This window comes from Drosophila innubila (genome assembly GCF_004354385.1).
Source record: "Drosophila innubila isolate TH190305 chromosome 2R unlocalized genomic scaffold, UK_Dinn_1.0 1_C_2R, whole genome shotgun sequence".
Taxonomy (NCBI): Eukaryota; Metazoa; Arthropoda; class Insecta; order Diptera; family Drosophilidae; genus Drosophila; species Drosophila innubila.
Genome location: NW_022995374.1, coordinates 13,483,772 through 13,510,569, shown reverse-complemented (window position 1 = coordinate 13,510,569; position 26,798 = coordinate 13,483,772). Strand labels below are relative to the sequence as shown.

Below are 26,798 nucleotides of genomic sequence, written 5' to 3'. Positions count from 1 at the left end.
TGCCAAAGATTACGAAATGCGGGGCCAAAGCAAGAGTCAGATATCAACAACAACAACAACAACAAGAATGACAACAAAAACAACTGACGAAGACAAAAGACTCCAAACTAGCAGAAATATTATCCAAATTTTTAAAATTTCAAGTCCAGTCGACAGCTGAATACGCTGCAGTACAAATTATTTGAAATATTTTAGCAGACTTCTAGTAAAAACAGAAGAAAACTATGTAGTTGTAGAAAAAGCATCTTAATCGAGCTAAAACTAATTATAATGATAACATCTTCTGAGGGAAATATTTCACAACATCTTACTACTTAGTTCTTCTAGTTACTAAACCTTATTTAAGTCATCCAATATCAACATAACCTGTCTAATGCCTTCAAAATTGCATTCAATCTTGTCTAAAGACACAATGAACTGCATTTCATTTGCATTTTGCTTTAAGTAGTTTAATGCTCTAATTTACAGAGAAAGTTTACTAAACGACACCCCCATTTTCTCTTTCCCCTGCCCGCATATAATTTAAGCAAACGTCCAATGAAACAATTCCTAAACACAAGCATTTATTTCAAAACATTTTCGCAAACTTTGCGACAAAACTATCAAAGCCGTTGTGTTGGCTTCAAGTGCGCTTCAAAAAATGCCCCCTGCGGTGGTGGTAAGTGGTTGCACACTGTTTGGTGGGTGCAACTCTGGGTGGCGGGGGTGGTGCTTTTTTGCCAAGCATTGACAACGAAAAAAGGAAATCCGCTGGCAGCCAACGACAGTCGCGTAACGGAGCAAGCTTTGTGTCAGCGTTCAACCATCATTCTCTTTTCCCCTGCCCTCCTTCTGCTTTGCTACCACTGCCATTCCCCTTCCCTGCTCAAGCAGACAGCCCAGACAAAGCCCACAACGCGGATGGCGCAAACGCCGCAAAATGAAAGCTAAAAAATTCATTGGCATTTGCTGCAGTTGAATGCAAAATGATGCGCTTTTGTTGGCCAGCTGGAAACAGTAAAAAAAAAGCTAGCAAGCAAAACTACAGTCGAGCAAACTCGACTGTGAGAAAACCTGTAAATTTTCGTCAAGAAAAAGGAAATTACAAACGGGAATAAAATAATGCAAATACTATTATCAAAATTATATTAAAAATATACAATCAAAATTTGGTGCTTCTAGCATAGCATACCCTTTACAGGGTATTAAAACAAAAAATAAAAAAAATAAAGGAAAGATGAAACTATCTAGTGCCAGGCAAATAACAAACGTCAAAAGCGTATTCTCCTACGTTTTTCCCAATTTTTTTGTATAGTTAGTCTAAAAGCGCATTTTACAGGCGGTTGCAGCCGGTTTCCGGCAGCGTCGCTAATTCATTGCTAAATCCTTAATTTCTATGGATATGCAATTGCAGCAGGCAGACAGCTGGAAACGGAGATGGAGATGGAGATATAGCTGGAGGTCAACTGGATGCTGATGCTGACGGCATTGACTTTGAGGGCGAGGAGGACTTTGCGGTGGCCAAAATGGATGCGGATGAGCTAAGCGAGCAGCTGCCATATGGCATACAAAATGTACGCAAAAGGCGCGTGCGCAGCGTGATGCCACCACCACAATCCCAATACAGCACCACCGCCAGCGGAAGTGAAGGAGTAAGTGAAGAAAGTAATAATTCTCCTCCATGCTTTACAGCAACATCCTTCCCTTACAGGTCACTTATCAGTCGCTGTGTCCCACCAAAAGAGTGACCGTTAAGCTGGACAATGGCGAGTATCGGCCCAATCATTATGTGGAGGTTACCTGTGCCAACAACTATGCTCCATTGCCACCCAGGCTGCAAAACTATGACAACTACAATTATCGCAGCAATGAGTTGCCGCTGCTGCGTGCTCTCCTCAATGAAAGATCTGGTGAGAAGCGTGAGGTGCGTATACTTAATATTTGTTAACTTGCAGATGGTTTCTTAAATTTGTCACATTATCAAATTCATATATTCTTGATTAGGACGAATATCATACAGTAACGATCTGTCAAAAATCAACCTTTAGTATGAAAAACTTTCTTGTCTTTTGAGCTATCTCATCAAAACTCACAGATTGTATATACATCCTATATTTAACATCCTGAGCAAATTTTATTTAAATCGTCACACTATATCGTATAGCTGTGATAGAAACAATCAGTCACAAATTAAATACAGGGTATTTCATATAAGTGTATCAAATCTAGGATAACCTTTATTTCTTGTAGAATACAATATCACAAAAACTTTCCTTATTTACCTTAGATCTGCTCCGCCACAGGCTTTGCCTGCATCCAACTGAATCGCACCATACATTTGATACGCCTGAATGAAGGCAGTGGCTGCTGGGAGTCGGAGACGCGTACGGTGCCATCGGGTTGTGAGTGCATGTGGCCCAAGCATAGCTATGGCGACATTGCCTCTTATCACCAGGCACAGAAGCGTTTCACCAATCAGCGTGCTCGTCCCGGACCAATCATTGATTACACACCAGGTGTGGGCTATCGCCAGTTGACACTGCGTTCCCATGCTCCCAAGTCGGGTGGAGTTGCCGCTGGAACACGCAGTCGACGTGCGGATTTGGACTATGACAACTATTAATTAACTGAATAAAATGGAAGTGCGCTTTACAACTTTGGGACCAAAGTGCCAAGCACCATTGGATTAGATCAACTAAGTTAGCAACTAAATTGAAGGCGTAAATTATTTAATTGCTGTGGTTTTTAGCCGTTAACACGAAATTGTATGATTAAGATATATGTAAAATACAATGAAGCAACCAACAACTGGTCATTAATCAATGGGATTTACACAGATGCAACGTGCACGTGTTGTGTGCAGTTTTGTATTTACATTTACATTTACATTTAAACTAATATTTAGCAATGGGAATATTTAATCCCCGTAATCTATTATAGATCGTAAATTAAGGAATTATCGCCTGCATAATCGCCAAAGTCGTAAATCAAGTCAGCTTCTCTAGGGATTGCTCCGGGATTAGCTTCAACACCTCTTCCGCCTTTTCAGCAATTTGTTTTTGAAGCTGCTCTTCATTTTGGCTGGCATCAAATTCATGCCAGTAACTCGACTCTTGGGTGCAGAATTTATCAAATACCTTGGCGACTTTACGCTGAAAATCCAATTTCTCATAACTGCATCAGTAAAGATAAGATACGATAAGATAAAGGTGGATATTTGTTATATGTATATTCCATCTACAAACCGTTCCATGCCATAGCTGCCACGTGAGATTAGTTCTTCGGGCTGGGCCTTCAGATAGAAAACGGCATCGGGTTTAATGAGTCCACGGTCAGGTGCACAGCACCAGTTGAAGTCGAGTCCCTTGGCCACCGTGTATGCTGCACCAGAGTAGGCATAACGATCGCATATCAATGTTGTGCCGGCCAAGAGTTCATTCTGGATGCTCTTCATGTGCTCCCATCGGTTTGCTGAGAACATCAGGTGGATGACTTCATCGGGCAGGTCTTGGGCATTGGATAAGTACGAATTGATCACCTGACCAATGGCTGACGACCTTTCCGGAAAATGTATCAGTTTAGCTTTAATTCCATTCTTTATCAACCACTCAACTATGTAAACATTGAAAGTTATTTATCAATTATTGATTCGCTGTCTTGCATACTAACACAGTAGCCGTGTCTGCGTTGTTTTGCCCGTGCGGTCGACACCTTCAAACACAATAAATGCACCACGTCTCAAAGGGTTCATGATTTTATTTAGGTCTTTCTTTATTTCTTGCGTTTAACAAATTTATTTAGCTTTTCGCGGGAAATGTGCTGCAAGCAATTGTCAATTTATCGCTTTATCGTATCCTAAATTTATCGATTTTGGAGATGCGTGACAAAAAGCTAATTGCTTTGCCGGTGAATGAGTTGGCTTGGTTCATATTTTGATCAGATTGTAAAATGAGTCAAACTGCGAATTTGTACTTTTAGATCCGGAGCCGGAATCAACTTTTAAAACAAAACCGTAGGTGGCGGATTTATGTTTCCAAAAACAGACAAAAGGTGATGCAACAGTTTCTACCGTTATCACTGGCATGGTAATAACAAATTAAACAATAATTTAAATTAAAGTAATTAACAATTAGCCAAATTTCTGGCTAAAAGAAATTTTCTAATTTGTCTAGTAATCAAAATTTGAAAATAACCAGAACTAGCTGGGCTATTTTTTATGGCTATTTTGCATCGCAATTTCATCTATTTTTCGAATGCTTTCCAGCTAGAAGCAGCTATTTATTCATCTGAAAAGCTGGCAACACTGCAACTAGCAAACTCACATACACACACACACTCATACAGACATACTCATAACACAGAAGCTGAAGCACACGTAAATTAGATTTTGTTTTAAACAAATAAAAGCTACGAAAGAAAACAAGTGATTTTTAAAGCGGCAATTGTAAATAAGTGACGAAAGAAAATTAAAGCAGCATTACAATGTGCTAGCAACGAAGTGCGTGTGTTTGTGCAGTTTGGCAAGGCTTGGTTTTGGCCTGCCTTTTCGGCCCAAAACAAGAAATTCGCAAAAACAGTCACAACGAAGCTGCAATGCGCTGCACTTGAGTGAGAGAGAGAGAAGGAAAGATTGAGGTATTTTGCAAAACGGTGCTAATTATCAAGCAAAAACTTCCCTACTAAAACTCACATTGTTCTAACCGCATTTAATCATCAAACCAAAATAAAAATACGACAAATGGAAATGCAAATGCCATAAGGCAAACAAAAATTCATTGATATAAAGACCGCGTGCTTGTCGCGTAGCGCCCAGCCGACGAAGGCAGCAGCATCAAATACCAGGGACAGGCATGCAAAACAACGCTGTCGACTGTCGATAAATTATCGACTGTCTGCGTTATCGCGCAAGGACCGCTCGGTGAAAACTTTTGCAAGTGGGTGGATGTGGTTGTATGGATGGTGTGAAAAAAGTGCGTGCGAAATTTGTTTATACTCGAAATTAAATGTCAGCAGTTGTAATTAGATAACTTTTCGTGAAGTGTGATAATCGCACACTTTCGCTGTTAGCGCTGTAAACAAATGGGCGACAGGACATAACAGTCGATGCCGTATGGCCCAACTATATAGACAGTGCTGGTTAATTCCCCCTCTGATTGCGATATCAAGTGTTGAAGTCTGATCCTTGTTGACACAATTGTTCTGCCGGTAAACACGCCTTATTCTCCTTTTAAATTCTACTCCTGCTCCTGCTCCGGCGTCTTTGACTTCGACTTGGTCGTCTGTGTGTCACATTTTCTGGTTACTAGATGATTCATATGTAGCCGCAGCTCAGTTAGTTCAACTCTAGCCTAGTAAATCATGTCCAACAACAATCATCCGCACGGACATTTAAGTCAGGCGGCACAGAATCCCTCATGGAATCCCCTGCAAGTGAGTATTTAGATTGCCGGACTCAAGACCAAAATGAATATGGAAATGGAAATGCTGACCTAATCTCCGCAGATACCATCGTATATACCGCGACAGCCGCAATTGGCGCACATGTCCAATGAACGGCCCATGGTCCGATCCCCGTTGGCCTGGCATGCATCCGCCCAGCCGCCGCCGCATCCGCCTCCAGATGCCATTTACAATTTTATGTCGGCCAATCATAAAAACGTAATTAAGCGTAGTTTCCTTTCCTTTCGTTTCGTTTCGTTTTGTCGCATGCACCAAACCAAAATCTCTCTCCAATCAACCGTTCCAATGCTCCGCCGTAGTTGAATTCCCTTTATACATATATAGATACATACATATATATCCATAGTTGTATTGCATTTGTTGTTGCTTCTCCAGTTTTCCCTCTCTCCTATTGCTTTGTATATTTCTGCTATTTTTTTGTTGGTATTCTTGTAATTAATTTTTTTTCCTTGCAGCTGGATCATCATCATCAAATGAATCCTTTGCTGGCGCCGCCATATACGGGAACATTGCCTTTTGACTCCATGGACTTGTCGCTGCAGTCGAGTCGCAGCGCTGCGCCGACGCTTAAATCTGGCCAACAACAACAGCAACAACAGCAGCAACAACAACAACAACAATCTCATCTGCTTGCACCTCCCAACTACCCAACGATGTAAGCAGCATTCTACTCTTCTTGTTACATTTTTTACAATGTTTATGCCCAGATGCAAATCATGATTTTGTCAACTTTTTGATATTCTTATTGTGAAGTCGACTCATATTAAAAATGCATGGCATTAAATTAGTTATTATTCCCTAATTTATCTTATGTTAAGAAGTTCTCAATTAAAGTGTAAAATGTAGAAACTTCATGGATTGCTTGGCATAAACTTAGTAATGATTGTAAAAAAAAAGATTTTCATTTCAATAGAGTTATATAGTTTTCTTAAGTATATTATAAACTAATAATATCTTCTGTTTACACACACACAGTCACAATCTGACAACAAGTTCGCCCGCAGGATCGCAGCACAGTGCACAGCAAGGACATCTGGGCGTAGGACATTCCTCGTCGCCTTCGGCAGTAAGTGTGGCAAGCAAATATTTGAATGCCAATGGCGCTGTTGCAGCGGATTGCGAGTCGTTGTTGCCACCGCCACCAAGTACCCCGCCCAACAATAACAACAACAGTAGTCACAACAACAACAGTAACAGTAGCAGCAGCGGTGGCAACAGCAACAACAACAGCAGCAGCAGTGGCAACAACAGCAACAACAATGTGCCACCGCCACATTATATGCAGAATCGGGATGAGAACTTTAAGCTGACGCAGCTGAAGAGCATGCAGAAGAGCTCAGAGCTGAGTGGCAAGGATTGCAGCTATGGGAGTGGCGCCACAGGCAAACTGGCAACGCACAACATGCAACAGCAACAACATGCGGCAAAAAAGCGTAAGTTGAAGCGGGATACATTTGACTGAAGCTTATCAATTGATTGTTCTCTTATAGCCTCGCCACTGCGCAACTATCAGCAACATCAGCATCAGCAAGCTTACAACATGACGCCGCCGCCTGCGAGCATGAAATACAATGGGCCACAGACGCCGCCAACGCCGCAGTCGCCGTTGGATTACAATCAGTTGCATCTGCATCATCAGTTGCATGCGAGTGTTGCTGGCTATGCACCACAGCAATCACAACAACAGCAGCAGCAGCAACAACAACACATGCAATCGGAGCAACAACATTTACACTATCATAATCAGCATTTAGCACCACCAGCAGCACCACCACCACCACCACAGTTTCAACAGCAGCAACAACAACAGCAGCCGCTGCAACCGTTGACTTCACCACAACTGCATTCCCGCAACACGCAACTGACGAATCTCGACATGTCCAAGCACAAGCAAGCAGAGGATGATTCGCAGGATGAAGCACAAACCATCATTACAGATCTATCCACAACGGCAACATATCGTAGCAACAATGCGGATGATAAGCAGCAAATGGTTGAGGCACCTGAGTCCCCGTACATGACCACATCCAACGAGGAGTCACTGGAGTCCAATAGCAACAGCAGCAATAGTCGCAAGCGACGTAAACGCAAATCCAGTCAAGTGATGCGTCTAACGCCCAGTGAGAATTTGAATTCCAATTTGAAGAGGCAACGCACGCCAAGTCCGCACAGCAACAGCAATCACAACAGTTGCAGTCCCAAGCAATCTCCCAAGAACGGAGTTGAGTTCCAGCCATTTGGTCTAAAGGAACAGAAGCCACATGAACTGCCGCTCGAGAATGGACGTGCTGCAACGCCTCCAGTCGCTGCTGCAACTGAGAATAGCAATAGCTCCTCGCTGTACAACGATACGGACAATCCCAAGACGAAGAAGCAGCGACAGGCGTTGCTGCAACGCAACCTCACAGAGCAACAGCAGCTGCAACGACGCCAGCAGGATGAGGAGCCCTCTCAAGAGACTCCGCTTGTTGCTGTTCCCACAAAGGAGACAACCATTGAGAGCAAATTGCCACCGCCAAGTCCGCAGAGCAATAGCAGCAGCAGCAGCTCGAGCAGTTCCAGCGCCGGCACACACAGCAGCCACAGCAGTCAGGCGAGTCGGGAGGCGACACAGCGTAAGGAGCAGGAGCGGCTGCAAGATCAGGAACCGCAGCTGGACAATAATAACAAGGCCATTACAGATACGCCCGCCTCACCAGCGCTTGTGGAGCAGGGCGACATCGATGCACGGCCAGCGGTGAGTGTGCACGATGATGAGGATGAAGTGCAATCGCCAGCTGAGAAGCAGTCGCCACCACAAGCAGGAGCAACTGCAATTGCCACTGCAACGGCAACCACTGAACCCTGCCACTTCAACGAGGTGGAGCACAAGCTGGAGCAAATGTTTGCTGGAATTGAGGATGAACCACAAAGCAGAGCAACTGCAACTGCAACTGCAGCGGAGCATGACTTAAGCGCGCAATTAGCACAGACCAAAGCGGCAGTGGAGGAGAAGCCTGCTCTAGCCACGCCCACACCGACGCCCACGCCCGAGCTGCGACCCATGGCCACCAAGGCGGCCATGAAGTCAACGCTGCCCAGTCCTATACACAGTCCAGCGGCAATAGCGGAAATCAAGGAGATCAAAGAAGACACGCCGTCATCATCACCTGCCAAAGTGTTGCCACGTCCGACGCCCACGCGTTGCATGCCACAGCGCCGACTGTCCATGGGCATGGATCCCTCCTTGCTGCGTTTTACCATCGAGGAGCAAGTGAAGCCCAAAAAAACGGCGGCAAAAAAGAAGCAACTGCCACAAGTCGAAGCTGAAATCGAGACCGTGCAACTGGACAGCGATGATGAGAAGCCGAGCACATCGGCAGCAGCTGCAGCGGCACTTGCAGCACGCCAGCTGAGTGAGGCAGCTGCCGCCAAGACGACCACGCCCAAAGCCAACAACAACAACAGCAAGAAAAAGAAGAAGACAACGGCAGCCAAGGGCAAAAAGGCGACGGGGAAGAATGCAACTAAACAGAATGGCAAGAAGGGAGCAACTGCTCGGAAACCCTTCAGCACGGATGAGGATAGCACGCCGGCGCCGAATCGGGAGAGCAGCAATGGTGGTGGCTCCACAGCAACAGATCTCAGGTTCAAGTCACCCTTTATACTGATCAAACCCGATGGAAGTATCAGCATTAAGAACACCCACAATGCGGAGGATGTCAATGAGAAGCAGACGAAGAAGAAGCAAACGAAAGCGCCGCACGAGCGCAAGAATTTGCGAGGGATGCACAGTTCCACGTTGAGCAATCGCTATGATGCGGATACCACAGATTCCAGCTGGATTTGTGTGTTTTGTAAGCGTGGTCCGCACAAGCTTGGACTGGGTGATCTCTTTGGTCCCTACCTCGTCTCCATTGACTGTGAAGAGTATCGAGCTGCATTGCAGGTGCCAGCTGCTCAGGATATCGATGGACTATTTGTAAGCAAGCGAAAGCGCTGCGACATGGTCAAGATGCAGGATCGAAATCTGCCCGTGATTCCCGCCACGCTGGCCAACATTATGCAGGCGCCCAAGATCACCATGGTAAGATTGAGCGGAGAACATTTTTACAAATTATGATAAGAATACCTAAATTGGAGGGAAAGAAAAAACACAATACAATTAATGTTGTAATTAGAAAATAAATATTGGAATAAATGTAATTGGGAAAACAAATTGAAAAAATTAGGAAAAAAAACTCCAAATCCAAATTATTTTATTATAAATTAAACAAAATATGTTTTGTTTCGGCTACTGCCCTTTGTCACAATTTGAGGAATCTTGAAATTTGAAAGTAAAAATACATATAAATGAAAAAAGGGTAGCTAAAATCGGGAAAAGCCGAAATAAAAAATATGTTATTTTGTTTTCCATATTTTATTGCAATCATATTTAGATTAATTAATTTCTAAATAGATATTTCATAGAGTTGTTAATCCTTTTAATCTCTTCCAGCACAAGCGTAAACGCAAGCAAACCCACGAGAGCGCCTACTCCTTCAGCGATGATCAGAATGAATCTCAGTGCTCCTCGCAGGATCCTCTCGATTGCAGCCACGAGTCGAAATTCATTGAGACGTTTCGCGGCATGTCAAAGACCTCCGAGCATGGCTATGAGATTTGGCTGCACGAGGATTGCGCTGTGTGGGCCAATGACATCCAATTGATTGGCGCCCATGTCAATGGTTTGGATGCCGCAGTCTGGGACAGCACACGCTATCAATGTGTGCATTGTGCTCAACCCGGAGCGAATATCTGTTGCTTTCACCGTGCCTGCAAAGCAGCTGCTCATGTTCCCTGTGCCCGTGCCACCAGCTGGAGTCTCTGCGAGGAGGATCGCAAGGTGTATTGTGAGCTGCACACGCCGGAAAGGGAGGCAACGGAAGCGGAAGAGTTGCCAGTGTTGTCACAGATGGAACCAGTTGTGGTTGTGCCACCGCCAACATTTAATGTCAATTCGCTTCCCTGAGTACGCGTGCGCGTGCAGAAATGTCGTCTGGTCGTCAAGCGCTGAGCGCACGTTGAATCCCAAAGGGGAATGCGCGATGAGTCCTCATCCAGAATTCCTTTCCAGGTGTTCACAGTTTCTCTGTAAATATTTATGATAAATGCAGGTGCACTAAACAAGACTTATTGCCGACTGCAAAAGATTAGGTCATATCCCAATCCTGATCCGGATCCAGATCCCTATTTAATCTTATGTAAAAATTGCTGTACATTTTGTGTAGGTTGCGATGCAAGTTGGCGTCAGTTTTACAGTTTAATTGTTTATAAATAATATTATTTAAATTATTATTACAATTATATATAAATATATATTTAGATATTCAATAATTAGTAACTACCTTAATGTACCTTTTTAGTTGTACTTATTATTAAACATTTGCCTGGTTTACTGTCGCATCCAATTGCTGCTTGCATCACAGATTTCATTATTTAATGCATTAATTATTATATATTTTGTGTATTGACTCTTTTCATGCATATGCCAATTGATAATTTAGTTGAATTTTGTATGTATAAACAAATACTCCATGCCATAACGTTTAATTACATAAATAAAAATAATGATAAAGATCATGATAATGATATATGCATTGTGCACAGCATTAATTAATTTAAGCATGTAACCGTAAATAGAAAATGTTTGACAGCAATTATAAAAAGCAAAACAAAAAATAAAATTTGAAAACAAACATTCGAAAACTATTCAAAATGGATTATTGTAAAACAATATATATATATATATGATTATAAATAATATGAAGAAATATATTAATATATTTATAATAAAAATAATGATAATTACGCTAGCTACTTGTAAAAGATAAAACATTGTATTGTATTTGTATTCAATATCATTATAAGGTCAGATTCGAAACACATAAACATTAAATAATAAATCTTAATCTCACAATGAAAAACCAAAGAATCGTTTTCAAAATATGCGTCGTTTTATTTATCAATAAATATTTATACATAAGTATGATGAATGAATGGACTATGGGAAATTATTGTATCAATTCATTTTTTATTTATGAATCTGATAAATATCAGATTGTAGTATAATTGATGCCCGCTTGGTGGAAAAGAAAACACAATTTGCGTATGAAATGAGCACTAGGGGTATATTTTACAATTGGATTAAATTAACTTAAGGAATATAAATAATAGCTTAGACTTCTAGTAGTAATTTCACTCGGGTCTGATCTTCTTCAGACTGCTCCTTCTCCTTCCTTTTTCAATGGCGACGCTGGCGTAGACGCCTCAGATGTGTCACATCATTGGGCAGACGGCCAACACTGCTTTGCGGCACCTGGTAGGATGTGCGTCCGGAATAGAAGGCAATTTCCTGCCCCTGATTCATTGCTGCTCCCTTGTTGCTGTTGCTGGTCAACTGCAATTGATTGGCCTTCAAGTCGCTGCGCTTTTGGGCCACCTGCAATGTCGGTGCAGGTATCAAGCCGTTGGGCAATGTCGGCAATTGCACATTCAAGTGATCCACCTGCTGGCCACGTCCGGCAGCAATATGCGATGTTTTGCCAGCAGCTGCTGCTGCCAGAGGGGGAAAGAGTGGCAGAAGTTGTTGCTGTTGTTGGTAGGGCACGAAAATATTGGGCGTCAGATAAGGTTGTTGTATGGATTGTATGGAAGGACGATGCGATTGCTGTTGCTGTGGGAAGTGCTGCTGTTGCTGCTGTTGATGATGCTGCTGCTGCTGGAAAGGAGGTTGCTGGTATTGCATTTGATAGCTGATGGGTAGCTGTTGTTGTTGCTGCTGCTGTGCTTGGAAACGCTGCTGCTGTTGCATTTGATATTGCTGTTGCTGACGCAGCTGTTGTTGCTGTGGCTGCTGCTGTTGATATTGTTGCGTTATGTAGCTCAGCTGTTGCTGCTGTTGATTTTGAGACTGACGCAGCTGTTGTTGCTGTTGTTGTTGCTGTTGTTGTTGCTGTTGACTTTGCTGTTGCTGCAATTGCTGCTGCGGATGTTGCTGCTGTTGTTCATTGTTGCTGCTGCCAAATTTGTTGTTCAAAAAATCGCTAAGCGGCACATATGAGCTTGATTGCGTGCCCTTTGATTGAGGCTGATTGACCAGAGTTGTAATGATGTTGTCGGCGGAATTCGGAGCGATGCGTTGTCCCTCTGCACGAGCAATAACAATGGCAGGCTGTGTGGGCAACACTACTGGAGGCAACTGTTGTTGCTGCTGTTGTGGTTGGTGTTGTTGGTGTTGGTGTTGTTGTTGCTGTTGCTGCTGTTGTTGTTGCTGTTGCAGCGCAACTGGACGTTGTGGTATGGTCAGACTAGCAAGCGCTATAATAAATAAATATCAAAATAATATTATTTAAGATAATAATAAAAAGTATTTTATTATTATTGAAATTTAAATCGATAATAAAAAAAATTATAGTGGAAGATTTGATACCCTTGCAGCCTTTTATTTAATTTGTAACTTATATTTTCTATGTCAATAATGATATGATAATACTCTCTGCAAGGGCATTATATTTATATGTAATAATATTGTTGCTGTTGCTTGCCTGGTGCTGCTGCTGCTGTTGGCTTGGGATAGCTGTAGTTGTTGCTGTTGCTGCTGCTGGCAACATTTGTTGCTGCTGGCTTTGCCACACGTTGCTGCTGCCGCTGCTGCTGTTGTTGACGCTGCTGTAGCTGTTGCTGCCGTTGTTGCTGCTGTTGCTGCCGTTGTTGTTGCTGTTGTTGACGCTGCTGTAGCTGCTGCTGTTGCTGACGCTGTTGTTCCTGCTGTTGCTGCCGCTGTTGTTGCTGCTGCTGTTGATGTTGCTGCTGCTGCTGCTGCTGCTGTTGCTGTTGCTGGAGGAGCTGCCTCTTGCGGCGTGACTGCTTTTAAAGTTCTGTAAAATGGATTCATCAACAATTGCGCGTGTTAACTTATCAAAGGGCAGGAAGGCAGAGGCAGGAGAAAGGCTGGAAGTGGTTTGGAGTGTTTGAAGTGGTTGTGGTTGTTGTTGATGTGTTTGTGTATGTGTGCTGGTGGTGTGTGTGCGTAGCGCGATTGCCGCCGATTGCACGCTGCCTTGCACGGCTGCCCAGCTGTTGCTTGGGTTGTCTCCTTTGCGTGACGCACCGAGAGCTTTTTATTGGGTCCCAAATCTCCGGCAGCGCGAACTGGCGACAATGGCGATGCGGTGGTGCGTTGTGTGCTGGTTGTGGTTGTTGTTGTCGTAGCAGTTGTTGCTGTTGATGTCGCTGCTGCTGTTGTTTTGCTTGTTGTGGGTTTTGTGGCCAGCGTCAAACGCGACAGACGCAACCGACTTGCCGCCAAGCGCTCCAAATAGCTGCGTGTGGGCGTGGTGGGGCGTGCTGTAGTTGTGGTTGGTGCTGTGCTGCTGCTTCTGCTGGTGGTGCGTTTCAAAGTGTTGCTGCCAGCGTTACGTTTCTGTGCAAAGCGTCGATAGCTGCGAATGCGTTCCTGCGTGCTGCTAATCTCTGTAACGGTCTCGGTTGAGGTGCTCATTGGTGATGTGGTGCGCATGGTGGTGCTTCTGGTGGTGCTTCTGGTGGTTGGTCTGCCTGCCGTTAAACGATTTGTGCGCAGTGCCGTCTCCTCGTCGTGTGAGGTCAGCTTAACGCCCGCCAACAGCAACTTCTCCGCCTGCTCATGCACATCCGTCTTGTCAGCCACTTGTGGGTCAAGTGGTGCAGCCTCCTGCTGCAGTTGCTCAAAGAACGTGTGGCTGGCACTCAATGCAGCAGCTTGGCCAATGGATTCTATCACAGGCTCCTCGCTTTTGTAGTTTATGACATCAGCAGGTGGCTCAATTGTGGTGCGTGGTGTGCTGGTTGTGGTTGTTGTGGTTGTTGTCTCCACTTCCTCAGCTGGAGGCAATGTGGGTGCAATTAATAAAGCTTCCACAGCAGCTGTAATGGCTGCTTCAGTGGTTGTTGTTGTTGTTGTAGTGGTGGTGGTGCTGGTGGTTTTATCATTATTGAATTTGAGCTTGTGTTCAGTGGCTTTGTGAGCATCAATGGGTATCTCATTGGGCTTTAGTTGTGAGTGTGGTTTTGTGTGGTTTAAGATGGATGTGAATAGACGAGAGACAGAGTAGAGAGAGTAGCAGTTAAAAGTGAAAGAGAGAAAGAAAGAATAAGAGTTGAAAGAGAGAGAGCAGAGATAGATACACCGAGCGAAATAATTAAGTATTTCGTACTTAGGACTTGATTTTACACTGAGCTTGAAATTGTTAAATTCGAGTAAAATTTCTCAAGTTTGAAAATGTATGTTTCTGCTTGTTTACAATTTCATTTAAGAGGGATAACTTTAATTTTTTTTATATAAACTTTAAAATAATAAGTTTTCGCTGATATTTAAAAAAAAAATAAAAAAATAATTTCTAATTCTTGATCTCAATAAAAAAGTATATTGCGAAATATTTATTTAATTTTATAGCTTATTTGAAAATCAAAGATATCCTTTATTTTTTTTTAAATTAAAATTAAAGGATTGCTCGAGCTTTTTTACTAAATGTTAAAAGTTGTTTGCTCTTATATAAAGAACATTATACTTGGTTGGAAACAAATTTAGCTTTTTTTTCGTTTTCCAAATTGTTACTTATATCAAGTATGGATTTTAAGAATTGAAAATACTTAATTTTAGTACAACATTTTTCGTTCGCTGTGTAGAAGCATTCTAGTTCATTTTATTTAATTCTTACCGTAAATCTTACTGTTCCCGGCGTCTGTTTTGGTCTGTTGTACACATAGGCGGAGGATGACTTGCCGGCATCCTTATCGCCATTGTCTGGTTGCATGGCAAAGCCACGACTCAGGAATCTAAATGGTTGCTTCACCTTCTGTGGTCTCATCGATTGATAACCCGAAACGCTGGGATCCAAATCCGTGGAGACTTCCTCCAGTAAATTGTTGATATTTGACACCAAATCCAATTGTGTTGCCTCATCCTTTGTGTTGCGTATTTGCTTGATATACTCGGGTGCCATTTGCTCCTGGGAGGCATTGGGGGACTCTTCCAGCTCCTCCAATCCCGCATTGACGCGCTCGGCAAAAGTCTTTTGTTTCTGATAATGATACTCACGTGGATATTCGGCAATGATGTGGGCATTAGTGTGATCGAATTGAATGCCTGGATCGGAGGATAGTTCCCCTAGAGAATTCACATAGATGTCATCAGCGTTCTCGCCTTCGGCAGCGGGTGGTGCTGGCAGAGGTTCACTTTTGATATCCTCACCACGCAGCACCTTGTTGCCGGTACTAACTGCAGATGGTTGGGTCAGGACACCACTGACACTGCTCAGATCCTTGCTCAGCGTTTGATGTGTGTGTTTTGGACTCAGTTGTTGGTGCTGTTGTTGCTGTAATGCCTTTGTTATGGTCATGGTGGGATACTCCATCATTTGACGCACACGTTCCATCATTTGCTGTGTACTGCCCACGCTGTGTTCCCGATTCATTTCATAGTAACGCTCCGAGACATCGCAATCGACATTGCGATACCAATCACAGACAAACTTCTGCTGGCTAAAAACGGTGCCATTGGGACAAAGGAAGCCAAAGCCTTGAGCGGAGCGAGCGGTGTGGGCACAAATACGAAACGCCTGACAACGACTCTCCACATCCGCATAGTAACCTGCAAATTAAGAGAAAATAGTTAATTTGGTTCAAAAAATAAAATAAAAGATAGCTTTTAAATATAATATTAAAAATGATGACATTTTTGTAAATATTCTTTTCTTAGTTGGAACTATGATTTTGATCCTACCTTCATGTCGGCCTTTGCACACAAAGCTCGTCTTGGGCACCTCGCTCAGTATGGGATAATCGATGCCTGGTTCTCCTGGAATGGTATGCCTTAAATCATACTGCTGATCCGTATAATCATTTGCCTTATCCGCATCTTCAAAGTTTCCCTGCGCTCTGACTCCTCCCGCTCCGAGGAAGAGCACTACCAAAAGGCTCAGTGGCAATCGTAACCGTAGCCGGGGCATGCTGAAAGCAAAAGACACCAAATAATATGTTAATTGCAGTCGATTACAAAATAATGATTACATTATGCATTAGGCTGATTGATAAATTATGAATCAATAAACATTCATTGATTAAAATGAACATGCTGTTGAAAACATTTGAATATAAAACGCCTTTTGCTTCAACAGCACAAGACGTAAGAGCAGATCGAGCTGCTTAATTAGCATAAACACAAACACGACAAGCACGACAACAACCACCACCACGAAACGAAATCACATTGAGGCGTGCCCATTTCTCAGTTCACACACGTAACCAAACATTGAGAGTATTCCATGCTGATTTATTAAATCAAAACAAATGCCAAAAAAAATAGTCACAAATGAGACTGGTGCATAGACTTTTGACTCGCACTGTCAACGACAAATGCGTGGGACATCATCATCATCACCGTCACATTCGATTCGTCAGTTAGCCAAGTTTAAGCATAGACCTTATACGTGCATTGCCTGAGGTATCAGGTATCTTATCATGTCTGAAAACTGGAACCACAATAAAAGGAAACTATTTCCATTTTTGTATCAAATAACCTTCAAATAACTGCATCAATTTCCGTTTGATCTACATATTTCAGAGGCATTCACAAGTATTTTTATAGGCCAAAAATTCCAACAGCAAATAACAGTTGAGACTAAAGAAGTAGCAGGTCGTAAAGCTAGTTAGCTTTATATTTTTGTTTAAAAAGTTTTAAAATTATTTTAATAAATGCTATAAGACCAAGTCTTAATCTCTTAAAAATAATTTAAAACAAACTAATCAACTCAACTGAATGTAGCATATTTATTCAACCTATACTAATAAGAATAATAATTTCAATTTAATTACACTGTCCATTTATTCTCTAGACGCTTTTTCGAAAACTTTAAACTGGCATAACTTTTTGTTCTTTTAACCGATTTCCTTGTGGAATGTCAATTTTATCATTAGGTGGCCTCTATTTTGGTTCTGAAAAAATGAAAAATTGAATTTTTTCTATCACTGTTCAGTTTTTCCACACTTTCCACCTTGACACTTAAAAATAAAAGCTATTGTCACTCCATATCACTTTAACTATATTGTAGAATGTATAAAAATAGAAAAGAAGCCTAAATTGTCTAAAGCTTAATATAATACTTGATATCCAATTTTAGCTAGTGTCACTCATTAATCAACAGTCGAAATTGATTAATTGTTGAATCAAAATAAAATTAGGATGCGACTAATTAATAACTATGATGCTTCTGGTCAAATATTTTATTTGAATGAAACCACTTTGAATTGGTGCTGTTGGTGGTGCTAGTCAGAGCAACACATGTCTAAGGTCAACTTAGTGACAGCTCATTATCAACGCATGCTGTCTAGACTGATATAAACGAAAGACTTAGGAAACGAACTTGCCAGCTTGTCTAACAAAATCACATAACTTAGGAAACAAACTTGCCAGCCACAATACTTGACATTTTTTGTGCAGATTTCAAGATTGGGTTGCCAGCAAAATTGGCTTGCAATTGAATGAAAACGAATTGAGCATTGTATATGTTAAGGTAGCCCAAAACACTTGAGAATCACACCACAAGGTACCGCATAGTGGCCCATTGTGAATATCATGTCAAATGAAGTGCGCGAAATGAAATTGAACAGACAGACAACAAAAGTGTATTGTATAAAAAAATTAAAAATAATATTATTAATAATAATAATATACAAACAGAAGTTGCCAACAATTTGCCAACATTATTTGTCTTTGTTTGTCCAATAACAAAGCGGAACTTGAGAAAAAAAATCAGCATTTAATTATTTTCCAATTTTAACTGTCTGCGGCAAACATTTGATAACTTAATCGATTATATAAGTTGTGACGATGATGTAAAAATGATTCAATAATAATACATATAATGCTATGCAAAACTAATTTGTTGACAATTAAAATGCTTTCAGGGCGCGCCTCTAAGCGACCAAATTACTTTGTTTATTACAAATCAAATGGAAATGAAAATGGATATAAAAATAATAATAGTGTGAATAGTATGATGGTCTGGCCAAGTCAATAACCCAAGTATATGTCAATAAACTGTAAGCATACCAGTTCTATAATGACTATCTAAGCAGCAGCATCTAATTGTATTTTAATGACTTGCCAAGCAGCTGGTGAATGCCATAGGCATATACTTATTTGAAGTACTGTAGGCAAAACCAATTACATTTACAATTACATTATGCAAATGCATTTCCATTTCAAATAAATTATTATTCAAAGTGAACTTGAAGCAAATTGTAACAAAACGATTTACATTCGACATTCAACATCTTCGCATTCAGGGTCAATATCAAGAGCAGATATGAGTTAAACAATGGTAATACTTGTACTTCTGCCGGACAATGAGGAAGCATTACCCCTTCGAATTTAGCCGCATCATGTCGATCATATTAAACTTTGTTTTGACTCTTTTACTTCGCATTGTCTACAATGATCCATCAAAAATCTTCGACAGAGCTGTTGAAGATGATACAAAACTATCTTAAAGATACATAGTAGATAACATTTTTGGCTGAAAAGTGAATGGATAAACTCATTAAATCGTTTTGAATGATTTCTAAGCTTCTAACAAATTAAAATGTTTCTCAATTTTGTAATCGCATTGATTTTGTATTGTGTAATTTGTAATTAATATTTTAATACAAACTGAGTTTTTTATTTTTTTTCAAAAATTGCTAGACATTTTATCGTTTAAATATTTTGTTGTTTTGAATTTTATGCCAATAAATTAGCAGCACGTTTTAAGGTACTCCAAAACCATAAATCTTCAATGATATCATTTGCCCGCAGTCAATTACTGTGGGAACTGGTTTCGCTTGAGCAAATCTTAATAAAAACCCACTTCAAACTCATCTCACAAATATTTTTATGGACAAGCAGGATGAGCAAAAGGATCTTTACCCAAAATACTAGTACTTCAAATTTCGTGTATGACATCAATCAAAAAGTAAACTAAAATAACTCTTTTGATATTTTGCGGATATTCTCACACATCCAGTGCCGGCATTTCAGCTTGAAATCTGCCTGTTCCACGCCAAGTGGCTGTCATTATGGCCATCTGACGTTAATTAAGTGCGTAATTCAAGCTGAGAATGTGGCGCACTTCAAATTATGCTGATCGCATTGTGTCTGTGTCTCATTCCCTATTTAACAAATTATTAATTTAATATCCGCATTGCTATTTCTCAATTGCTGAATACACTTTGTGGGTGTTCATGTTCAATGATATTGTGCGTATTAGGTTATCATTTAAAGATTAAAAATTGAAATTATCTCTGAAAAACTTAGGGCAACCGAAAATAACTAATTAATTATCTGTCAAGAACCGAACACCGATACGTTTGCACCGGTACGGTTGTGGTTAAAGAGTTGACCAACTTTCAACTGTCATAACTTGATCAAAACTGAACCGATTTTCAAGTGGAATGCCATTTTGATCATGATTTGGCCTCTAAATTCATTCTGCATTCAAATTTTGTTCATTTAGAAAATATAATTATTTTCGACCAAGATTCGATTTCGATGCTAAGGGTCCCCCCTTTGAAATTTTTAAAATTTAAAATTTTAAATCTCAAGTTTTCACTTTTAATCAACTCCTTATATCGTAATTAGTATAAAACAACACTTTAAATTTGATTCTGAGACCTTTCATTTTTTTGTAAAAAATCATGTGAAATTTAACAAAAATTTGGACTTGTAAAGTGGTTAAGTCCGCAGTCTCACCAACTTCAAACTGTCATAACTTGATCAAAACTAAACCAATTTTCAAGCGGAATGTCATTTTGGTCTTGATTTTGCCCCATAATTCATTCTGTATTCAAATTTTGTTCATTTACAAAATTTATTTATTTTCGACCAAGATTCGATTTCGATGCTAAGGGTCCCCCCTTTGAAATTTTGAAAATTCAAAATTTTAAATCTCAAGCTTTCACATTTAAACAACTCCTTATATCGTAATTTGTATTAAACAACACGTTAAACTTGATTCTGAGACTTTTCATTTTTTTGTAAAAAATCATGCCAAATTAAACAAAAATTTGGACTTGTAAAATGGATAAGTCCGCAGTCTGACCAACTTCAAACTATCATAACTTGATCAAACCGGAGCCGATTTTCAAGCGAAATATCATTTTGATCATGATTTGGCTTCTTAATTCATTCTGCATTCAAAGATTTTTAAACTCGTTACATACAAGTTTTTTTTGCTCTAGGTCTAGCTATTTATTTTAATATCAAATTTATGACAAAACGACATCTACTGGTACTGATACCGCAACCGAAAGAAAAAAACCGAACTAGAACCTTTTGTTATTTTATTTAGCTCTTTGAAATAAAAAGATAACTTATTCATATTCTTTTCATATGATGCGAAAATTAATAATTAACACTATACTATCTTAAAGAATAAAAATAAGTATTATGATGTCCTTGTCTGTCATAGATATTTGTAAAACAAAATCAGTTTATATCCTTTATTTTTATTGTATAAATTAAATTTTATTTTACTCCTTTAAATGTTGCTTTTAAGTTATAAAGACTTTAATAGTTTTAATAAATTAATTAAGCGAAATTTGTACCGCATTTTGTATCACAAATAAGTCATTATTTTTTTACTTTTTCCAGTTCACAGCATTTGTAAAATTTCATCTGATTTTAATTATATTTTATTTGTATGCACAATAGAACATTTACCTTTTGTTTAATTTAATTTTTAGTTTATAAATAATGATGCTTATCGTAGCTTAGTAATTGTTTTTCGTTTTTCAGACACTTTTAGTACACAACTTCACAGTAACCGAAGCAGCACAAAAGCATTATCCTGTCAGATATATATACTTTTAAGTCCTTGCTAGTGTTTATCCTGCAGTTAATGCGTTTCAATGCAGGGTTAAATCGACGCGTCAACTCGAAACTTAACTGCTCGAGACGCGAACTTGAACTGAACTGAACTGAAAACCAAAAGATATCCAAATATTTGGCCAAAATGTGATGAGCCGACAGCGGCGGCAGCAGCTCGATACGGTCTTATAATATGCGTTCAAAAAAGAAGAAGATACATAAAACAAGAAACAGATAAAACAGAAAAAGAAACACAATCGATTGCGTATGATGTGAGATGCTGTTGTTGCTGATGTTGTTGCTGATGTTGTTGCTGCTGTTGTTGCTCTGGTTGGGAACCGGTGACAACCTGCTGCTGCTGTTGCTGCTTCTGCAACATATCCGAAATGCATTTTGGCCCTTATTGGCTTGGTGGGAAATGGCCACAGTGAACTTTCATTTTCATTTTGGCCAGCATCTTTCTCACGACTTGGTCAAAACAGCAAGAAGAAGAAGCAGAATCTCATGTGACAGTCAGCCTGCATATAAGATATTTTGCTTAATTTAATATAATTTTTTATTCATATTAATAATTTATCAAGCACAGCATTTATTTCAAGGCTTGTCAAAGGGAAGGGAAAGGTGGATAGGGGGGGAAGGGGGGCAGCTGTCAAAGCAGCAACAATTTGACAATTTCCGCATCTTAAATATGATGCTAAGCCAACTTTTGAGTATCGTGTGACCCAAATCTAAAATTTTAAAACTATTATTTTACTCTTTTTTTGTTTTTAATTAAACTTAAACAAAAGCTCGTGCGATCAATTAAATTACCTTAAGAGGTAATTTAACGGCTGTTTGCGAGCTGCACTTGAAGTATTTTTTGTTTGTTTTTGTATTTGTTTTTTTTTTTTTTTTTTTGGCCAAAATGATTAATGAAGTAGGTGGCGTTGGCGTTGTCATGTGAGCAGCATCCACGCACATCAAATGCAAATTACTTTATCTGATTTGTGGTTCTTCATCGCACGATTTGCTGATTTTTGAGGCATCTCAGGAAAAGAAGAAATAATAAAAGAGTATAAAAACAAGCGTTTAATTTGTGTTTAAGCATTTGCCCATGATCTGCTTTTGGCGCATGTGTTTAACAAGATAAACTGTTTGTCTTTATGCTATTTACCTGACCACAACACGATGCAACATACCAACAAACGAACAACTGTGCCAACAAGCAATTTGTGTCAGCAATTTGCCTATAAAACTGACAACCACTCGAGCAAAATAGTTGAAATATTAAATAATAATTAATACAAGCAATGTTGCCTCCGCGTGATCGCTGGCTCCTTGTGGCAGTTGCAACTATGCTGCTGTTGTTGCAACTAGTAGTTGCTGAAGATGTTTCTGAGCAATATGAGGACAAGCCCATTATTAACTATAGTGCCCTCTTCACGGCCTATATCCGACTGGGTGATGCTCTCTTTGGCACCTGGACGCCAGAGGACTTTGCGAACAAATTGCAGCGTATTCGGGACGAGGAGGATTAGAGAAGAAATCAGAGACAGCAACAACATCCCTAGCAGCAGCACTTAAAGTATTTAATTAAAGTTTTATTTTGGTTTTGGGCTTAATAAATAAATAATACTATTATTGGATGGCATTCTTTTGGCGTCATTAATTAAACAGTGGGAACAATTTAATTATGCACGCTTCAGTTCTCATTGCCAGCATTATAATTGCCATTTAGCTTATTGTTTATTTCTTTTATTGTTACTAAAGCTGCTTAAACCTTTTGTCCGCCTTATCTATTAACATGACACTTCATATGTTTTCTTTCATTGGCAAATTTATCTTGATTCTTCCTCTGCAAACTTGACAAATCCGCTGAAATAGTCAATAAATATTATACAAGAGCCTTAAAATGTGTTAGTAGTCGACGAAGAAACTACCCTATAAATATTTTTCGTCAATTTCTGTTATTTATTTCATCTATTTATTTGATCTATTTAAGCATTCTTTGTACATATTATATTTTCTATATTTCATCTTCTATATTCTATAATTTTTTTATTTGTCTATCATCTTATATCTTCACTTCTCTCTATATATTTGACTACTTTAAGAAGTTTGAACTGCCATTCTTATTCATTTTTACAGGGTATCTGGTGCTCAATATAAAAGTGTTGTTTTCATTATTTTTTGCTTGACATCCATCAGCTCGACACATAATCATTGCTAAACATTCGATTTTATGCAAAATACCTCTAATTTTTTTGTAGAGATTTTTATAAAAATAATCATTATGCAAGCACTTGTGCCATTTTTTCCCCTCCCGCTCAATCAAATGGCATGAGACCAATAAAAATTAATGATATTGCTGATTTGAAATGGGAATTGATTCTTGTTGTACTTACTTTACCCCATCATTATGATTCCTTTTGTACTTCTTTCAAGTGGTATTCTGCACTTCAACTTTAAGTAATCCAATTGTTGGCACTTCACTTTAAGTACAAGTTCTTTAGGCATAATTTGTTATAAGTTATAAGTTGTATTTATTTTGCATAATATCCACCTGCGGCTAATTGTTGATTAGTTGAAATAAATGTGGGCGCTTCTTTTTTATTTTTGTTTGTATATTTATTTTACTTCCTGAACGTGCCTCATAATTATGTGTGTATTGTATATTTAGATGGCAGTAATTATTGGTTTTCTTTGTAGAAATATTATTGTATTTTAAGAATCGTCGAACTTTAGTACAGAATATTCAAGATATTTTTCATAGTTTATATATAATATTTTTTATGTATTTGCAGAGGTCGAATTTTATTAATTCATATATAAAGACTCTTGGGCTTTAAATAGATTAAGTTATTTTCTTCCAACTGTTATATATATTCACAATTACATTATTATTTATGGTAAGATTTTCATCTAATTCAATGGGTATAATAAATCAAGTAAAAATTAAAATAACGCCAAAAGCTATTAACCTAATCAATGGCCAGTCAAAAGTTAACCACACGAAAGGCAAAAACGTTACCAAAATAAATGCAAATTAATGGACATTAAAAACAATGCTACTGGCCAAATGAAAGCAATATCCATAGGGCACTATTCATAAATATATCGTACATATTCTGGTTCCGCACACGCAGAAGTAAAAAGCTACAATACAATAAAAAAAAATTAGTTAATTAAGGATGATTAAAAGAAATTTAACCGCATGCAGGTTTACACAATGATTATGCTTTGGATACGGCGCTGGATGCCTCAAAAGCCAATATAATCGAATGCGAGCTGCAACACGCAACGAAAAATAAAATGAAATATTAAATATGCTCAGCATTTCATTTATTTTGTTATAACTTGAAAGATTCCCACAGCATGACACAGACTGATGGGCGTTTGCTTCTAAATGCTTGTCAAATACCAAATTACCAGAAAGCTCAAAAAACATTTAGGACTGACAAGTAGATAAATCAAAATCAAAATCAGCCGAGCTCGTATCGAAGAAAATACAACAACAACATCACTGAGAAAAAGAAGCAGCTAACAAAAGTTTCAAAGTATCAAAGTTTCACTTTCATTCGCCTGGATTGCCTGAGCAAAGATTCCCAAAGATTTTGTTTTTTATTTTCGGGTAAGCATTTAAATAAAATATTTTTTTGGTTTATTAATATTGGGCCTTATGTAAAGCCATAACAATCAAAAAATGCTTAAATTAATAGTTAGCTTTGTTTAATTACTCGTTTTCCGAGTTGAACTTCCATTTCCGTAGTAAATTCCAAAAAAATAAATAAATAAATAACGAAAAAAATTTCAAAAATCCAAAAACCCAATTCCCTAGATAATAATAAAAATCAAACGCTTATTACATCATATACAAGACACCAACACACACACACACACACACAAAGAGAGACATGGCTACACATGTAACTGGATATGTGATTACTAATGTCTTTGCCGGCGCTGACAAACACATGTTAATTTCATCTGGTCTCGTCGCACCTTTTCTGCTCTCTTCACTCCTCCCTTTCTTTCTTTTTCGTTCACTCCTCCGCCGTGTTATTGATTTCTTTTGGCAACGCCAAAACCACAAAATACAAATTTCATAATCACAAGTTGTCGATGCCGGTGCCGGATTATTATCAGCGCCATAAATTAATCAACACACGCACACACACACAAATGCACAAATTGTGCCGGCTGCGCATTTCCAGCTTCAGGTGTTGCAGGGGGATGGGCAGGGGGAGGGGGAGGGGGCAGTGCGCCACCTAAAGAAATGCATATGCAAATGCGCGCAACGCTTTGATTTTGCCGGGTCCGAGCTGAAGCTGAGATGGAAACGGGAGCGCTAGAGGAAGCAAAAGATAGATAGAGAGAGAGACGGAGTTAAAGCATGTGCTAGGCAAAGTTAAATCCAAAGGCAAAAGCATTTATTTTATTTTATGTATTTATTATGCATTTGCCACTAAAAGTTGTATTTTAATCGCTAGCCAAATGCCAGCGGAGAAAGCGACGCGCCTACCTTTAGGTACCACCTAAATACATATATATTTAGCTCGTGAGGCAGACATCCCATGCACTACTTACATATTTACCTGTAGTTGCAATCCCCAATCGAAACTGTGGCGACAACACAAATACCACATAAAAAACATGTTTTCTCACTCGCAGCAGGACAGCTAAATTATTTTTGTTGTTGCTGTGGCAATAAACATGAATAAACAACATAACAACATCCACTACTATAACAACAAACGATCAAGCAAAAGAGAGACAAAGTATTCAAAATAAGTCCTTAAAGATAGAATTTTAAAATCATAAGAAATGTCAATTTATTAATGGACTTAAATATTGTGTCCCAGGCAAATATGGTAAATGAAAAAAAGTTTGCTAATAATTAAAAATTAAATTAAAATCAACTGAGATTCTTTTCAGACTTTAAATGAAGACTGGTAGTTTTTAACTGATTGTATTATTCATCATTAAGGTTTCTTCTATCAAAATATCAAGTCAGCTCCTACGCATAGCAACAGCAAACCGTTAGACGAATACAGCTTGTTCTCTAAAAGGTGTTTATGAATTTTTAGATACTCATCTTTTATGCTTTTATAGAGTTATGCATATCTGAGTCATCGGAGATTGTTTTTATAGACAATAATCAATAAACTATAAACAATAAGCATATTAGGAATTTAATGCGTTTACGGTTTTGTCTTGGACTTGCGAAATGGTTTTGTCAAATTAACAAGCGTTAATTTGCGTCTCTCTCACCTGTCACCTGTTTTTTTCTTCTCTTTGATTCGAATTAAGAAAATAATTTTCACTAATTTTGATGACATTTTACATAAGACATTTTATTGGGTTAACAGGTGCCGAGCATTCCGTTGGCCATAAATTAATACTATTAGTTTATGATGTCCCCAAAATGTCATAAATCTCGAGCCACATCGTGCAATCGGTAATCGGAGAATTGTAA

At 39.2% G+C, this 26,798-nt stretch overlaps 4 protein-coding genes across 5 annotated transcripts in view; 2 read left to right on the top strand and 2 right to left on the bottom strand.

The window, feature by feature from the left end:
* LOC117783186 (rho GTPase-activating protein gacU) overlaps positions 1-2,784 on the top strand; it is a 32,238-nt gene extending 29,454 nt beyond the window's left edge. The window contains exons 3-5 of the mRNA XM_034620454.1: positions 1,394-1,631; positions 1,691-1,903; positions 2,267-2,784. Coding sequence (XP_034476345.1) covers positions 1,394-1,631; positions 1,691-1,903; positions 2,267-2,602 — 787 coding nt within the window. The 3' untranslated portion in view covers positions 2,603-2,784. The remainder of the gene's footprint in view (positions 1-1,393; positions 1,632-1,690; positions 1,904-2,266) is intronic.
* LOC117783187 (thymidylate kinase) lies at positions 2,636-3,831 on the bottom strand. Its single transcript, XM_034620455.1, has 3 exons — positions 3,649-3,831; positions 3,225-3,591; positions 2,636-3,153 (listed from the first exon to the last, which is right to left on the bottom strand). The coding sequence occupies exons 1-3, from the start codon at positions 3,728-3,730 to the stop codon at positions 2,967-2,969; spliced, it is 636 nt and encodes a 211-aa protein (XP_034476346.1). The 5' UTR covers positions 3,731-3,831; the 3' UTR covers positions 2,636-2,966.
* A 461-nt stretch (positions 3,832-4,292) lies between these two features.
* Positions 4,293-11,404, top strand: LOC117783185 (uncharacterized protein CG5098). 2 transcript variants are annotated; one of them, XM_034620452.1, is made up of 6 exons: positions 4,293-5,409; positions 5,482-5,637; positions 5,895-6,094; positions 6,415-6,872; positions 6,930-9,505; positions 9,917-11,404. In XM_034620452.1, the coding sequence occupies exons 1-6, from the start codon at positions 5,338-5,340 to the stop codon at positions 10,427-10,429; spliced, it is 3,975 nt and encodes a 1,324-aa protein (XP_034476343.1). In that variant the 5' UTR covers positions 4,293-5,337; the 3' UTR covers positions 10,430-11,404. The 2 variants fall into 2 exon arrangements, with proteins under 2 accessions (XP_034476343.1, XP_034476344.1); XM_034620453.1 differs by lacking the exon at positions 5,482-5,637 and having other exon boundaries at positions 4,293-4,614.
* A 163-nt stretch (positions 11,405-11,567) lies between these two features.
* LOC117782963 (putative mediator of RNA polymerase II transcription subunit 12) lies at positions 11,568-16,448 on the bottom strand. The gene is made up of 9 exons (XM_034620084.1): positions 16,223-16,448; positions 15,159-16,090; positions 13,527-14,488; positions 13,317-13,473; positions 13,199-13,269; positions 13,005-13,054; positions 12,746-12,777; positions 12,294-12,670; positions 11,568-12,212 (listed from the first exon to the last, which is right to left on the bottom strand). Exons 1-9 carry the CDS (start codon positions 16,446-16,448, stop codon positions 11,702-11,704), a joined length of 3,318 nt encoding a protein of 1,105 aa, XP_034475975.1. The 3' UTR covers positions 11,568-11,701.
* Positions 16,449-26,798: the final 10,350 nt, after the last annotated feature.

Excerpts from the sequence above, each read along its gene's own strand:
- LOC117783187 (XM_034620455.1), bottom strand. The coding sequence starts at position 3,730 with ATGAACCCTTTGAGACGTGGTGCATTTATTGTGTTTGAAGGTGTCGAC. Across the intron at positions 3,592-3,648 it reads AACGCAGACACGGCTACTGT|TTGAGTGGTTGATAAAGAAT; the intron begins GTTAGTATGCAA and ends ATGTTTACATAG. Across the intron at positions 3,154-3,224 it reads GGCAGCTATGGCATGGAACG|TTATGAGAAATTGGATTTTC; the intron begins GTTTGTAGATGG and ends TTACTGATGCAG.
- LOC117783185 (XM_034620452.1), top strand. The coding sequence starts at position 5,338 with ATGTCCAACAACAATCATCCGCACGGACATTTAAGTCAGGCGGCACAG. Across the intron at positions 6,873-6,929 it reads ACAACATGCGGCAAAAAAGC|CCTCGCCACTGCGCAACTAT; the intron begins GTAAGTTGAAGC and ends GTTCTCTTATAG. Across the intron at positions 9,506-9,916 it reads AGGCGCCCAAGATCACCATG|CACAAGCGTAAACGCAAGCA; the intron begins GTAAGATTGAGC and ends AATCTCTTCCAG.
- LOC117782963 (XM_034620084.1), bottom strand. The coding sequence starts at position 16,448 with ATGCCCCGGCTACGGTTACGATTGCCACTGAGCCTTTTGGTAGTGCTC. Across the intron at positions 14,489-15,158 it reads CGGGAACAGTAAGATTTACG|CCCAATGAGATACCCATTGA; the intron begins GTAAGAATTAAA and ends TCACAACTAAAG. Across the intron at positions 12,213-12,293 it reads CAGCCACAGCAACAACAGCT|CTATCAAATGCAATACCAGC; the intron begins GCGTCAGCAACA and ends GCTACCCATCAG.